Below are 14,998 nucleotides of genomic sequence, written 5' to 3'. Positions count from 1 at the left end.
ATGTTCCTTTTTCTTTACCTTTTGTGTATTTAGTATAGATTTTTGCTTTGTGGTTACCATGAGCTTACATATAATCACTTATATCTATAACAGTCTATTTAAACTTGATAACTAAGTTTGATCCCATTGTAAAGCTCAGCATTATTACTCTCCTCACCCCCAAATTTTCTGTATTTGAGGTCACATTTTACATCTTTTTATTTTGTGTATCCCTTAACTAATTATTGTAATCATAGTTATTTTAACTGCTTCTGTCTTTTAACCTTCATACTAGTTTTGTAAGTGATTAATCCAATACTTTTATTATACATTTATTTTTCCAATAAGATTTATTCTTTCATGTGTTCTTGTTACTAATTAGTGTCCTTTTTTTCATTTTAAAGTACCTTTGATATATCTTGTAAGGCACATTTAGTGGTGATGAACTCCTTTAACTTTTGCTTGTCTGGTGAACTATCCTTCAATTCTGATTGATAACTTTGCTGGGTAGAGTATTCTTGACTGGCAGTTTTGTTTTTCATTCAGCACTTTGAATATGAGTATATTGTGACACTCCTTTCTGGCCTGGAAAGTTTATGCTGAGCAATCTGATAGTGTTACGAGGGTTCCCTTGTATATAACAATTTTTTTTTTTTTTTTTTTTTTTTGCTACTTTATGGATTCTCTCCTTGTCTTTCACTTTTGGCACTTTAATTGTAATGTGTCTTGGTGTGGGTCTCCTTGGGTTCATTTTATTTGGAACTCTCTTGGCTTCCTGGATCTGGATGTCTGTTCCCCAGGTTAGGGAGGCTTTCGGCCATTGTTTCTTCATGTAAGATCTCCACCCCTTTCCCTTCTCCTTCTGGGAGCCACATCATGTGAATGTTCGTCTGTTTGATGTTGTTCTAAACGTTCCATAAACTTTATCCACTTCCTTTCACTCTCCCATAAGTCCCTTAAACTTTCTTCCCTTTCTCTCATTCTTTTTCCTTTTTCCCGGCTCTGACTGGGTGAGTTCCACAGCTTTGTCTTCAAGTTCGCTCGTCCTATCTTCTGCTCCATCTAGTCTGCCACTGAAACCCTCTACTGTATTTTTCAGTCACACTAGTGTTTTTTAGCTCTGTGACTTCTATTTGCTACTTTCCTATACTTCTCAGGTCTTGGTTGAAGTTCTTTGTTCATCCATTCTTCTCCCAGTTCAGTGAGCATCTTTAGGACCACTACTTTGAACTCGTTATCAGGTAGATTACTTATCTCCGCTTCATTAAGGTTTTTCTTGTTCTTTCATCTGCAACGTACTCCTCTGTTTCTTCACTTACTTGACCCTCTGTGCTGGTTTCTATGAAGTAAATGAAACAACCACTTCTCCCGTCTTGAAGGAGTGGCCTTGTGTAGGAGGTGAACCTGTCGTTCAACTCTGCCTCCGCTCTTGGTTGTCTCACAAAGCTCTGCACTTGTCCAAACAGCCTGTTCTATTTTTAATAACTCCCAGCGACTGAGGATGTGCCAAGATCTGTCACTGTCCCCAAGAGGAGGAGCTCAGCACCTAGATTCGGGCTGACTGGAAGCCAGACCCACAGGCAGCAACTTTCAAAAGGGAGCACATATACGCAGCCTGGGGGACCACAGGCGTCCACTTGTACACTTGGGCTGTTGAGAAGCCTTCAGAACTGGTATCTGTGCTACAAGAAACAGACACCCCTGGAAAAAGCACAACGCTAGCAACACATCCCATGAGCTGATGGGCTGTGGGTCTGGGAGCACAGTCATGGATCTCTCAAATAATGTCAGTAAATACCAGCACCGAAGGAGGCCTTTTCCTCGCTAAGCTTCATGTGATGCTATAGTGGTAGAAACAGAAGCCCACCAAGACTCAGAACTCCTCCAGACTAGTCACCAGGACAAATGGACTATACACCCAAAGTTACCTCCCCCTAAGCAAACACACTCTCTTACAATAAACTGTCCTTCCCTCTTGAGTTGGGATGGAAAGGTTGATCTGTTTGTCTCTAAGATGTACCCCTTAGCTAAGAAGGGGCGATTCACAGATATAAGTGCTAAACCCAATGAGAGCTCGTGGTACAGGAACTGAAAATCTGCCACTTCCACAGAAGTCATCTCTTATGTACTGTCTGCAGGACAGGCAGAGGCTGACACCACAGGCTGAGCAGTTCCAGCTCCTCCTTACTTTGTGGTCCGTGGTAACCATGCGGTGGCCAGCTTTCTGTGCGTCCTTATGCTTCCTCTGGGGCTCTGGCATACCCAGCGTGCTGCTCTCCCCTCCAGTTACTGGAGCTGAAGGTAGAGAGAGAACTTCCAGTTCGAATTCGATCATATGGTACGCAGGCGCAGCCGGCAGGCTGATGCTCGTGACCTTGTCAGATGACTGTACCCGGAGAGACGCGTCAGAAGCCTTTTCTAGGAAAGATGGAAAAAGTCACTTCTAACATATTCCCTCTGTTTCCTTGTTCTTTTCTCTTCTAGCAGGTGTTAGACCCAGCACTAAAGTTCCGGCCCAACTCCTGCTGCTCCTATGTGTGTACAACAGTGTGCCTAGGATTAAGGGGGGGGGCGGAAGAGGCAGGAAAATCAGGAACAAAACCCCCTAAGACGGAGTGACTCTGCAGGAAAGCCAGCTGGTAACAGCCCAGACAACTGTCACTGTGCTCAGTCTGAAGACAGAAAAGAGACACTTCCTGTGTGGCACACCCAAGTACTGTGTGTGTCCCCAGTGCATCAAACCACCGGGCCAGCTCTCACCAGGAGGGGAGCAGCATGCTTCCCTCACACCTCATGGCTGAGGTTCGGGGGAGATGGGACTCTTTTAGGGCTTCCGACCAGTGCCTAAAAGGCTCACTGACTTTTGCTTCTTGGTGAGGGACTTTGGGGAGGGATGAAGAAGGCTGGGGGCTGGCAGGGCACACTGTCAGTACCGCTGGGCCATGAGGTACATGCACAGCTCTTGGTCTTCCCCCCAGTGTAGCGCCCCATCCAGGGACAGGGTCACTGCCTCGAAAGAGTCACAGGGAAAAGCAGGCCTCAGACGCCACTTGAGGAGGGCAGGGATGACAGGTCCCTTCCACCCACAAGGTGCATGACAATGCTGAGAGCCCACCTTTCCTAAGTGACTGGTGCCTCACCTCTTGTGTTGGAATAGATCACTGCTCTGTTCTCGGCGTGACACAGGATGAGCATGGCTTCTGCATTGCTGAGCTGGAGACTGTCCCCGTTTTTCACTGTATAATGGCCAGTAGTGACAGTGAACTTGACCTTCTGAGGAATACCAGCCAAAAGGCTGTCTAAAGGGAAAAAGACAACAATTAGCATCACTTCAACCGAAAGTACTGATGGAGGCCCCTATGAGGTGAGAAGGGCACTGTTTCTCCTGGTAGGAAAGATCTGTTCACTTTAGATACCCGACAAATTTCCAGTCTCCATGCCCCACCCTCACTGTTCATCTCAATTACATGGACCGCAGGGCTGAGGGGCTCTTGCTGGGAGCCCGAGGGGTCTTCTCACCACCTTGGTTAGGAGTTAGAAATCACGGTGGCAACTGTGTCCATGAGGGGCTCAAATGTCACCTGCCAAGAAGTTAGTAAGAGAGAATCAGATAAAGGGACTCAAGAACAGTCCGGTGAAACGGAAGGTGCCAGAGCTATTCAGAACTTTCTCTGGCTTTTCCAGGTTAGGCCTTTGGTGTAGAGACAGCTCGTAAAAGCTATGGCTGCTGGTTTCTCCTACGTGGACATGAGCTGAAGTGTCTAAGAATCCCACTCCAGGGAAGACAAAAGGAAGAAGGCAGAGAAAGAAAGGAGGAGAAGGAATGGAGACAGAGGGATGGGAAGGCATGGGGCAAGAAGGGAGCGAGGGGCTGTGGAATGGCGGCATGAGCAGGGCTGGGCGTCTCACAGGGCCTTTTCCAGGTCCTGATGAAAGCAAAGCTCAGCCTTCTCACAAAAGGCTCTGTGACAGAACTATCTGGAAGAAGAACCATCTGAGAAGCTGACTGCTGTGTTCAGTAACTGAGGGCCCTCCGGTCCTGGTAGCCATGGGAGAAGAGTAAAAGCAGAAAAACGGAGCATGCGGAGAGTAAACAGAATAAATGCTTTCTTTGATTTTTTTCTCAAATGGAGGAAAAAAGCCAATAAATACATTATTCCAGCCTGAATAACTGTAGCATTCACTCATTACTGTTTTAATTAAGTGACGTGTGGCCTTAGTTTGTATATACCAATTCCATATGACTTAACAAGGATAGCAGCTTTGAATTTCTCACATGCCATACTACATGCTACAGGGTCAAGTTTAGTCAACATTTTCAAAAGAAAAGACTTCTGATCATAGTATTGAACATAACAACATCTAGCTCTTAGCCTTTGAAATGGAACTCTGAAATGGAAGTCATACTTACTTATTAAGTTCTCTGCAGTAGGTGTTAACTAATACCTCCTTTCTCTTATTTTCAGATACACCATGTTTCTTAAACATGGAAGTCGGCAATTATAGGACAGCAAATATTCGATGACCAGAAAAGCCACCGCCAGTGAGGTCCCAAGCACTTCCATTACGCTGCCTACAACGCCCCTCACAGAGGGGCGTGGCTACTACGCACTGAAGTCTGACAGTGCAGACAGCCAGCCCTCCCTCGCGTGACTCCTCTGTGAAAGGGTGAGTGCCCCCGGAACCAAGCCCAGCACCCCGCGGCCCGCGGCCACTCACCGGCCAGCGGCTCCACGCGCAGCTGCGGCTCCTGGCAGTACACATCGTACTGTAGCAGTGGGTAGATGTGCGGGAGGACGAAGCAGAGTGGGCCCACGGAGGCGCAGAGCTGCCGCAGCGTGTATGTCCCCGGCTCCTTGGCCTACGGTCAAAACCAAGCATTTGCAGTGGACACACCTGCTTATCATTATGGGCTTCCTATGAGAAGGCCACACCACGAGATCGCTGCAATGACTGTCCTCCCGCACTGCCTGTCCTGCTCTGCTTGCATGTGGATACACTGATCAGATGAGCCTGCAGACCCTCAGCCAGAGCTTTTTCTGCGTGACTGCTGCTTACACTTGACTTCACGCTTCTAACAATGCATTTTCAATTTACTAACTTTATTTGCGGTATTTTCTTCTGTAAAGATATTCAATGGAGCCGCTTAGCAGTAGCTTGGAGACCTGCTCTCAGACTAGAATGACACATGTGACAAACAGCTAGACTTTGCAGCAGCCACGCCCTCCTCGGCCAGGGGACTCAGAGGACACACTGCTGCATCCGAGAAAGACCTGTGTTGCAGTGGGTCAGGAGCCACTCTCTGACACTCACACAGCCGCAAACAGCACACAGTTTAATGTAAAAGTGCGCCATCTTCTTCGAAATTTCATTCTAACAAATGAGGGTGCTTTTAATACCAAGGGAAAAAAATCTCAATCCAGTGAGAACACAAATAATCAGCTATGTGAAGAAGTTCACTCGCAATTTTTCAACTGCCTTGAAACTGCATAAGAGAGTTTTTAAATGTCAGTCTACTCTTGTTTCAGGAGAACAAAGCAGGGGCGCTGGCTCCTGGCACCCCACCCACACGCACCTGCGTCCTGAACGTTATGACATTGGCCCCGGGCTGCAGGGTCACGGCGCTGCACTTCAGCATGTGGGCTCCGTCCTCCACGGCCACAGCAGGGGGCACGTCCAGGGAGGGGCCGCTCTCCTGCCTTCTCAGGAGAATGTGAACATTTTTGCAGATGATCCCTGTCGTGTTCAGCGAGTTATCGGAAGGACTTCTCTCAAACGTCTCGTACAGCTCCAGTGCGGGTGAGCTGCTTGGGGCTGCAGGGAAAGGCGGGCTCTCCGGGGGGAAGTGAACGATCCCGTTGGACGTCTTGTGCTTGGTGAGCCACTCGGCAGTCTTCCGGTAGTTGTTTGTCTCGATGCTGAAGTGCACGCTGATGGCCAGCTGCTCCACGTGCACCGGGACGGGCATCTGGCTGCACAGCGTTATCTCCAAGGACAAGACGCCGCCCACGTGGACCACGGCATTGGGCGGGGTGAAGCGGAGATCTCTCAGGTGTGCGAAAGACTGCATAGGGAGGACGACTTTGTCACCTGCAAAGGCACATGTCCCCGTGTGACTTCCCCTGGCACTCTGGCAGAAGACACACAGGCCGGGCCTTGGGGACTGTCGGGCCAGCTGGAGGAGGCGCGACACAGAAGCAAGAGCAAAGATGGTCGAGAGAGAGAGCTTCACATCCCACACACCAGAGCGGCTGCGTCAAACGCAGGACACGACACAGGCCTGGATGATGCCTGGAAATCAAAACCACTGGAGAAATTAAGGTTTCCAAGTTCTGTTTCAGCAAACCTAAGAGAAATACAGGTCAACTAACTCCTCAACTTCAAAACAAAATTTACAAATAGTCCAATTCCTAGAGCTATTTCAAGGAATTCCACCACTTTCTACCTACGTAAAGAAATTCCTGAGTAAAGATGCCCACACCTGACCTCCCAATACCTGGGAACAAACCCAGCTGTCTCCCAGCCCACAGAGCGGGGGACCCTGCCTCCTGGATCCCAGTGTCATTAATGGGAGAAGAACCCACGGTCTTTCCTACAAGCACCTGGTTTGCCCAGAAAACCCACAAGGCTGGCGGACTGACCAGTAATATTGACTAAACACCAATCAACTGAAGGATTCGCTGAGACCGATGCTATAAAATCACAAGAAAACAGTGGACAAGCAGACTATCTTATTCACGCAGAGATGCCAAGCAACGTTGGCAGGAAAGGCATAACTGCATAGCGTCACATACATGCCACACACAGCACACGTGGCACACGACTGTGTCAATGACCAGTTTGGGCACACTACAGAATCTAAACAAACCAACAAAATGCCCCTGACACACCCACCCAAGTGGCCTGATTTGAACGAAATACAGCAGGGGTCATGGTCATTACCATGTCAGTCATCTGAAGCCCAAACCTAGGAAAACACCGGCTTTCAGTGGTTAGTAACCGCCACAGACGGAACTGTGTTCCCTCAGTTGAAGCCCTAACCGCCCCCCTCTCCCGCCACATAAGGACAAATCAGAGGCCTCATCAGAAACCAACCCTACTGCGTGCGCCCTGATCTCAGACGAGCAGCCTCCAGACTGTGAGAAAATAAACGCCTGTTGTTTAAACTGCAGCCTGCGGCCTTTGCTCAGGGCCACCGAGCTGACTAAGGCAGTAACTACTGTAAATAGCACCCTTCTGGACAAACACCCGGAGGCGCTGAGCGAACGACCTATTTACCCTTCCCAGCTGCATCACCCACGCAGGACACAGGCCCAGACACCTGGCCTGAACCTGGGGCTTCCACATCTACCTCCCGCTCGACTTCCGTGAGGAAACAACAAATCCCCGAAGGTAGGACCGCCTCAGCCAACCGGACTGTGTCTGTAAAAAGTCAGTGTCTTACAACCCAAGTCACACAACTGATGGAAGAAATAAACATACTGTGGTCCATGCACACGATGGAATAGTAGTCTTCAGCCATAAACAGGAATGACATACCGACTCGCTACAACATGGATGAATCTTGGAAACACTACGCTGAGTGAAATAAGCCGGTCATAAAAACACACGCTGTTTGATTTATTTACATGAAATACCCAGAATCGCTACCTAGAAAGTGGACTCTGGTGACGGCTGCACATAGCTGCAGATACACGAAAAGTCACTGAACTGTACACTCAAACCAGCGAATTACATGGCCTGTGAATTCTCGCAAGAAAGCTGCTTGTTAAAAAAAGGTCAGTGTCTTGAGAACAAGAAAAAGAGGCGGGAAGAACTATTCTAAGTTAAAAGAGAACTGAAATACAATCAAATATGATATGTAGTTCCTGATTAGACTCTACTGCAAATAATGGAGAAAAACGGTTTTTGAGACAATGAGATTTGAATTTGGGCTACTGAGTAGGCGACGTTAGAACCTTGCAGATCTGGGCATGGCTGGGGACAGCCCTGTTCTCAGAAGGTTCATGTTACATTGTTTCAGGGTTAGGGTCACACATGGGCTGGGGTTGCTTCCTAGTTCAACAAAAAAGAAAAAAGTAAAAAGAAAGAAACAAGGCTTCCGGTTCGATCCCCACATGGGCCATTGTGAGCTGGGCCCTCCACAACTAGATTGAAACAACTACTTGACTTGGAGCTGGTGGGTCCTGGAAAAACACACTTAAAAGAAAAAAAGAAACAGACACATGTTTGCTGCACAGTCAAATGTTACCAGTTGTTGAATCTAGGTGGTTAGTGTATGTTATACATTGTATTACTTTTTGCTTTTCTATGATATTTAAAAATTCTCCTAATCAAAAGTTTTAACAATTAGTCTTACCTGGGCTGTCCGGCTGTCTGCTGGCAAAATTGAGTATCTCTTGGCAGAAGTATTTCCGTTCCTCTTCAGTTAAATGAGGATCGCTGGCCAAAAGGCTGCTGGTCTGCAGGTAGCTGGAGTGGGAGTCAAGGCGCTTACAGGGAGGGCCTGCCCCCAGGGTGCTGCTGTGCTAACAGCAACTACAGGTCCCCAGGGCGTTCACAGTGCAGCCCACCTGTTTTTTTAAAGCTACTAGGAACTCCCAAAGGGATCAAACCCATGGAGTAGACACTTAGCTTACACTTGACACCGTACCTGTGTGCAGGTAGGCTTTTTCTCTCCTAATTATTGGGTACTTCTTAAACACTCTCTTGTGGACATTGGTGCTGTTCAAACAGAAAGCGGTTTTCCTAGCTCACTGACATACTACACTTAAAGGATACTTCTCAATTTGTCCGAGGTGTTTGTGACATTCGGCCAGTTGCTTCCTCGTGTGTGTGACAGGTAATGCCCAACCCTCAGCCAGGTAATTCTTCAGCGCTCCTTCAAGGTAGATTTCCGCCTTTTGAGGAGACTTTTTCTTCCTTGCAAATCAACAAACGGAAACTTTCATTATGGTTCATAATCCACAGACTCGGACGTACTCTTTCCCACACGCCCTCCGCCCTTCACACCCCCCACCCCCCACGACCTTTGTACCATCTGCAGACGTCCTCTGCCCCCTGCCCTGGTGTGAGAGAGCACAACGTCAGGGGCACTGACTGAGGACTGGGCTCACGGCGACACCCCACAGTTTGCCTGGCATCATACACTAGCCAGAGAACTTTCACAGCTGAATCTCAGGATCTGGAAGTGAAGGCCGCACTCACTGTTTCAAGCTGACACATAAAGACCCCAAGGTCAAAAGAAGGAAGGATTTGTCCACAGGCACGTGGCCAGTTAGCAAGGAAGCTACGACACCAGAGCTCAGTGCCACCTACCTACTGAAGACAGGAAAACACAGACACAGTCTATGTGGCCCAACCGAGAGGGGAGCTCGGGTCAACTCTGGAACTCAGGCAGACTTACAGACAACTATGGAGAATTTAAGGAGCAACACTTCTCACCCAGGAGAAGATCTTCACACTCCCAATTTAAAGCTGCAAGATGTTCAGCAAGGAACACAGTTTAAAGCACGATCAGGGAGAGCTTGCCAAAGCCTCGGACAGCATGGCTCCCCTGACCCTCCCCGAAGCTGGACCACCGAGTCACCGAAGGCTAACTCTGAACTGGCCCCTTGGAAGGCAGCCCGGTGCTCACCGCCCTGCTCTTGAGGCAATGACGTTTCTCAAATTCTCAAATCAGTAAGTTCTAAACCTGCCCAACTGCATGTTAGTTTTTCTGCACTTCTATGGTCCGCTCCTACCCCTCTGCCCGTAAAGCGGTCCGAACCTTCAGTACTTCTTCAGTAAGCACCTCTAGCTGAAGATTCTTACATCCCACAGACCCTGCACCATCCAGCCCTGGAGATGGAGCTGGCAGTCACCCAGCCGGACTATGGCCCAGCTGGACCCAGGCCAGCGTCTTCCCACTGTAGCTGCTGGCCTCAGAATGGACTGGTGTTGGGGGGGGCTCCATGCACAGCACCTAAAATGGGCTTCTTTGCTCCATTTACTACTAACTTACTCCAGAGATCACTGGATGGGGGCTCATGAGAGCCAAATGCTCACCCTGGCTCTGCCGTTAACAAGCTGTGACACCTGAATAGGTACCTGATTCTGTATCTATATAAATAATTTCAAGTTTTTTATTTAAGCTTATGAGTTAAAAGTGTAACTCTAGAAATCAATAATGATACCCGTACGAAAAATAATACCCTGGAATACGATAATCAGTTTTGTTGAACTTATGATGAACTTGCAATGAAGAAGAGTTCTTGGCCTATTAAGATGCATGAATATCGTAAATTTGTTACCAGTACATAAAATTTCTTGTGCCTTATATCTGTTCTTGTGTTTTATAATTATTTGTTACATAAAATTTCTTATACCATAACATGGTAAAAAGTAAATGCTAAAATTTCTTTATAACATAAAAAACAGGTACCTAAATGTAAGCAAATAAAAATTTGAATTAAAAAAATTAAAAGGAAAGATTTTTTTTCCCCCTGAAAGTTTGGGCCCAAAACGTGGGTGTGCATTATCCATGGGAGGGCATTGTACTGGGCAAAATACAATATATCTCTCTCTAATGCTTTTAAATAGAAATTACACTGCTGGCCGGGGGTTCTTTTCTTCTATAGGCTGCTTTATCAAACCCATGAGAAATACACTAAGTCTGGAGTCTTTTCTGTGGACTCCGATTCCAAAGCTGGAGCTACACGGGGAAATGTCCCCCTGCATTTGTACACACCGGCAGGTAATCACGGGTCCCCCTCTCGTAACACAAGTGGTTACCTTACATCACTGGCCTCCAGGCTTTCAATCGTCCAGGGGGTACCTCAAACAGACTAGAGCAAATGCTACAGAACAAAATACTTAAGAACCGACATCCCAATTTAGCTGTCACTGGATGTAGCTTCTTCAATATTTCTTCATAATTCTTTAATTAAATAAATGTAATTATACTACTATATACATTACGTATAATACCTACATACACACATTATATATTACATATAAGTTCATTATGATAATTTGATTAAATAAAAGAAACACACAGATCAATAAGAGCTACCGTGTTTCCCTGAAAATAAGACCTACCTGGAAAATCAGCCCTAGCAGGATTTTTTCAGGATGACATCCCCTGAACGTAAGCCCTAATGTGTCTTTTGGAGCAAAAATTAATATAATACCCGGTCTTACTTTCGGGGAAACATGGTATTAAAAGCAATAGCTGGAGATTCGCGGAAAAAATGGCGGCGTGAGGTGAGCCTCTGTAGCGCTCCCCTGGAATTTACAACGAATCAGACAACAATAACTCCACAAAGGACTCCCTGCACAGCAGACAGGCCAGACGAAGAGGCCGACTACTGAATTCACCTCCAGGTGGGTGAATCGCGCGAGCGGGGGAGGAGGGAGAGGAGAAGTGCGGAGACGGAGCCGCGAGGGCGCAAGACACAGACCTAACTCAGTGCTTAGGCACTGAGACTAGCCGCCCCCTCCCTACCCTCCCAGAGCTCGCCCCGCCCCCACCTGCCCGGTGCTAGAAGCGATAAAGTAGCAGGGTCAGATCAAAGGACAGAATATTTGCTGCTCTGAGAACTGTGGACCACAGACACAGATTCACAGGTCAACTCGTTCCAGCAAAGGGGAGGGAACTGTGGAAGCAGGACTGGCTGTGGTGGTGGTCGCCGCCATTGCTCTGGGCCACCTCTCACAACTCACCCCGCCCCTGGCCCCACCTATCTGGGCGGATCCCTACAGCAGTAAACAGAACTGTTGAAACATTCGGGCTCTGAATCTGGTGCAGAAAGAGCTTTGGAACTTCAAAAGCTCTTCGCATACCTATCAACCTGTTGCAGAAGCCACTCCTGTAGATGTCTAGGAAGAGAAATAGTAAATCAGTGATTGCCATGAATAACCAAGGCAACAAGATAGCTCAGAAAGAAAATGAAAAGTCTCCAGAAAAGGAACTTAGAGATATGGAAATATGTGATTTAAATGACAGAGAATTCAAGATCGCAATTCTGAAAAAACTGAACGAGATGCAAGAAAACACAGAAAGGCAGTTTAATGAACTCAGAAACACAATCAAAGAACACCATGAGCATTTTACAAAAGAGACTGAAATTTTGAAAAAGAACCAAATAGAATTTCTGGAGATTAAGAAATCAATAGAAGAAATTAACAATAAAATATCCAGCTTAGGTAGTAGAGTTGACCAGATGGAGGAAAGAATCAGTGACATCGAAGATAGGAACCTGGAATTTACACAGATGGAAGAAGAAAGAGACTTGAGACTTAAAAGTAATGAAAGAACTCTACAAGAACTTTCTGACTCCATCAGAAAGAGCAATATAAGAATAATGGGCATACCAGAAGGAGAAGAAAGAGAGAAGGGAACAGAGAATATATTCAAACAAATGGTCGATGAGAACTTCCCAAACTTGTGGAAAGAACTGGATCCTCGAATCCAAGAAGCAAATAGAACACCTAATTATCTCAATCCCAACAGGCCTTCACCAAGGCACATTGTATTGAAGCTGTCTAAAATCAATGACAAAGAAAGAATCCTCAAGGCAGCCAGGGAAAAGAAGACGGTAACTTACAAAGGAAAGCCCATCAGATTATCATCAGATTTTTCAGCAGAAACTACAAGCTAGGAGGGAATGGAACCAAATATTCAAACTATTGAAAGAGAGAAATTATGAGCCAAGAATAATATATCCAGCAAAGATCTTTAGATATGAAGGAGGAATAAAGACCTTTCCAGACATCCAGAAGCTGAGGGAATTTTCTAATACACGACCTGCACTACAAGAAATACTAAAGGAGGCTATTAGACCACCATCAACAGGGACAACTTGTGGCAACCGAAACATAAAAAGGGGGAGAGTAAAGGCCTCAACTGGAATATGGGAATAGAGAAAGTAAGCGTGCTGAAGAAACTGGAATACTCTAAATATCAAACTTTCTTTTACATAAACTTAAGGGTAACCACTCAAAAAACATCCAGAACTGAAATATATACTGAATAAAAGAAGAAACAGAGGGAACCATCATAGAATACCACCATACAGAAATAATAGACAACAACAAAAAGGCAAAGAAACAATGGAGACACAGCCTTACCAGAAAACTAAAGATAGAATGACAGGAAATCCTCACGTATCAATAATCACCCTAAATGTAAATGGACTGAACTCACCAATAAAGAGACACAGAGTAGCAGATTGGATCAAAAAACTAAACCCAACCATATGCTGTCTACAAGAGACACATCTCAGCTACAAGGACAAGCATAGACTCAAAGTGAAAGGGTGGAAATTGACACTCCAAGCAAATGGTACCCAGAGAAAATCAGGTGTAGCCATGATTTCCGATGAAACAGACTTCAGGGTGAAAAAGATAACAAGAGACAAAGATGGACATTTCATAATGGTAAAGGGGACTATACAACAAGAAGACATAACAGTCATCAATATTTATGCCCCCAATCAGGGAGCACCGAAACATACCAAGCAACTACTAACAGAACTAAAGGGAGAAATTGACCAAAACACTATTATACTAGGGGACTTAAATACATCATTGACAGCTATGGATAGATCATCCAAACAGAAGATAAATAACGAAATAGCAGCCCTAAATGACACATTAGATGAAATGGACATAATTGACATATATAGAGCACTTCATCCTAAAACATCAGACTATACATTCTTTTCGAGTGTACATGGAACATTCTCAAGGATATACCATATATTGGGACATAAAATCAGCCTCAGCAAATTTAAGAAGATTGAATTCATACCAAGCATATTCTCTGATCACAAGGCTTTGAAATTGGATATCAACTGCAAAAAGAAAGCAGGAAAAAACACAAATACATGGAGATTAAACAACATACTTTTGAAGAACGACTGGGTCAAAGAAGAAATTAGAGGAGAGATCAAAAGATACATAGAAACAAATGACAATGAAAATACATCCTACCAAAATTTTTGGGATGCCGCGAAAGCAGTTTTAAGAGGGAAATTTATATCATTACAGGCCTATCTCAAGAAACAAGAAAAATCCCAAATAAATAACCTCATGTTACACCTTAAAGAACTAGAAAAAGAAGAACAAGCGAAACCCAAGGTCAGCAGAAGAAAGGAGATAACAAAAATCAGAACAGAACTAAATGAAATAGAGAACAAAAAGACAATAGAAAAAATTAATGTGACAAAGAGCTGGTTCTTTGAAAAGATTAACAAAATTGACAAACCCTTGGCTAGACTCACTAAGATAAAAAGAGAGAAGACACTAATTAACAAAATCAGAAATGAAAAAGGGGAAGTTATCACGGACACCACAGCAATACAAAGGATCACCGAAGAATACTATGAAGGACTATATGCCACCAAATTCAATAACCTAGAAGGAATGGACAAGTTCTTAGAAACATATAGCCTTCCAAGGCTGAATCATGAAGAACTGGAAAATCTAAACAGGCCGATCACCAGTAATGAAATTGAATCAGTCATCAAAAACCTTCCCAAAATCAAAAGTCCGGGACCAGATGGCTTCACCAGTGAATTCTACCAAACCTTCAAAGAGGATCTAATACCAATCCTGCTCAAACTCTTTCAAAAAATTGAAGAAGAGTCAGTACTCCCTAACTCATTTTATGAGGCCAACATTACCCTGATACCAAAACCTGGTAAGGACAACACAAAAAAAGAAAACTACAGACCAATATCTCTGATGAATGCAGATGCTAAAATCCTAAATAAAATTCTAGCAAATCGAATACGACAATGCATTAAAAAGATTATTCATCACGACCAAGTGGGGTTCATCCCCGGGGCACAAGGATTGTTCAACATCCACAAATCCATCAATGTGATACATCACATAAACAAAATAAAGGACAAAAATTATATGATTCTATCAATTGATGCAGAAAAAGCATTTGATAAGATACAACATCCATTTATGATTAAAACACTTACTAAAATTGGTATAGAAGGAAAATACCTCAACATAATAAAGGCCA

At 45.1% G+C, this 14,998-nt stretch overlaps 1 protein-coding gene across 1 annotated transcript in view; it reads right to left on the bottom strand.

Annotated features, from left to right (window-relative positions):
• The window catches only part of TRAPPC10 (trafficking protein particle complex subunit 10), an 81,588-nt gene that overhangs the window by 16,792 nt on the left and 49,798 nt on the right, over positions 1 to 14,998 (bottom strand). The window contains exons 12-17 of the mRNA XM_081070556.1: positions 8,761 to 8,901; positions 8,339 to 8,451; positions 5,555 to 6,069; positions 4,699 to 4,840; positions 3,120 to 3,278; positions 2,168 to 2,397 (exon numbers count right to left, since the gene is read on the bottom strand). Of these exons, the coding sequence (XP_080926682.1) occupies positions 2,168 to 2,397; positions 3,120 to 3,278; positions 4,699 to 4,840; positions 5,555 to 6,069; positions 8,339 to 8,451; positions 8,761 to 8,901 (1,300 nt within the window). The remainder of the gene's footprint in view (positions 1 to 2,167; positions 2,398 to 3,119; positions 3,279 to 4,698; positions 4,841 to 5,554; positions 6,070 to 8,338; positions 8,452 to 8,760; positions 8,902 to 14,998) is intronic.

This window comes from Rhinolophus hipposideros, assembly GCF_964194185.1.
Source record: "Rhinolophus hipposideros genome assembly, chromosome: 2".
NCBI lineage: Eukaryota > Metazoa > Chordata > Mammalia > Chiroptera > Rhinolophidae > Rhinolophus > Rhinolophus hipposideros.
This window is presented reverse-complemented; position numbering and strand designations above follow the sequence as displayed.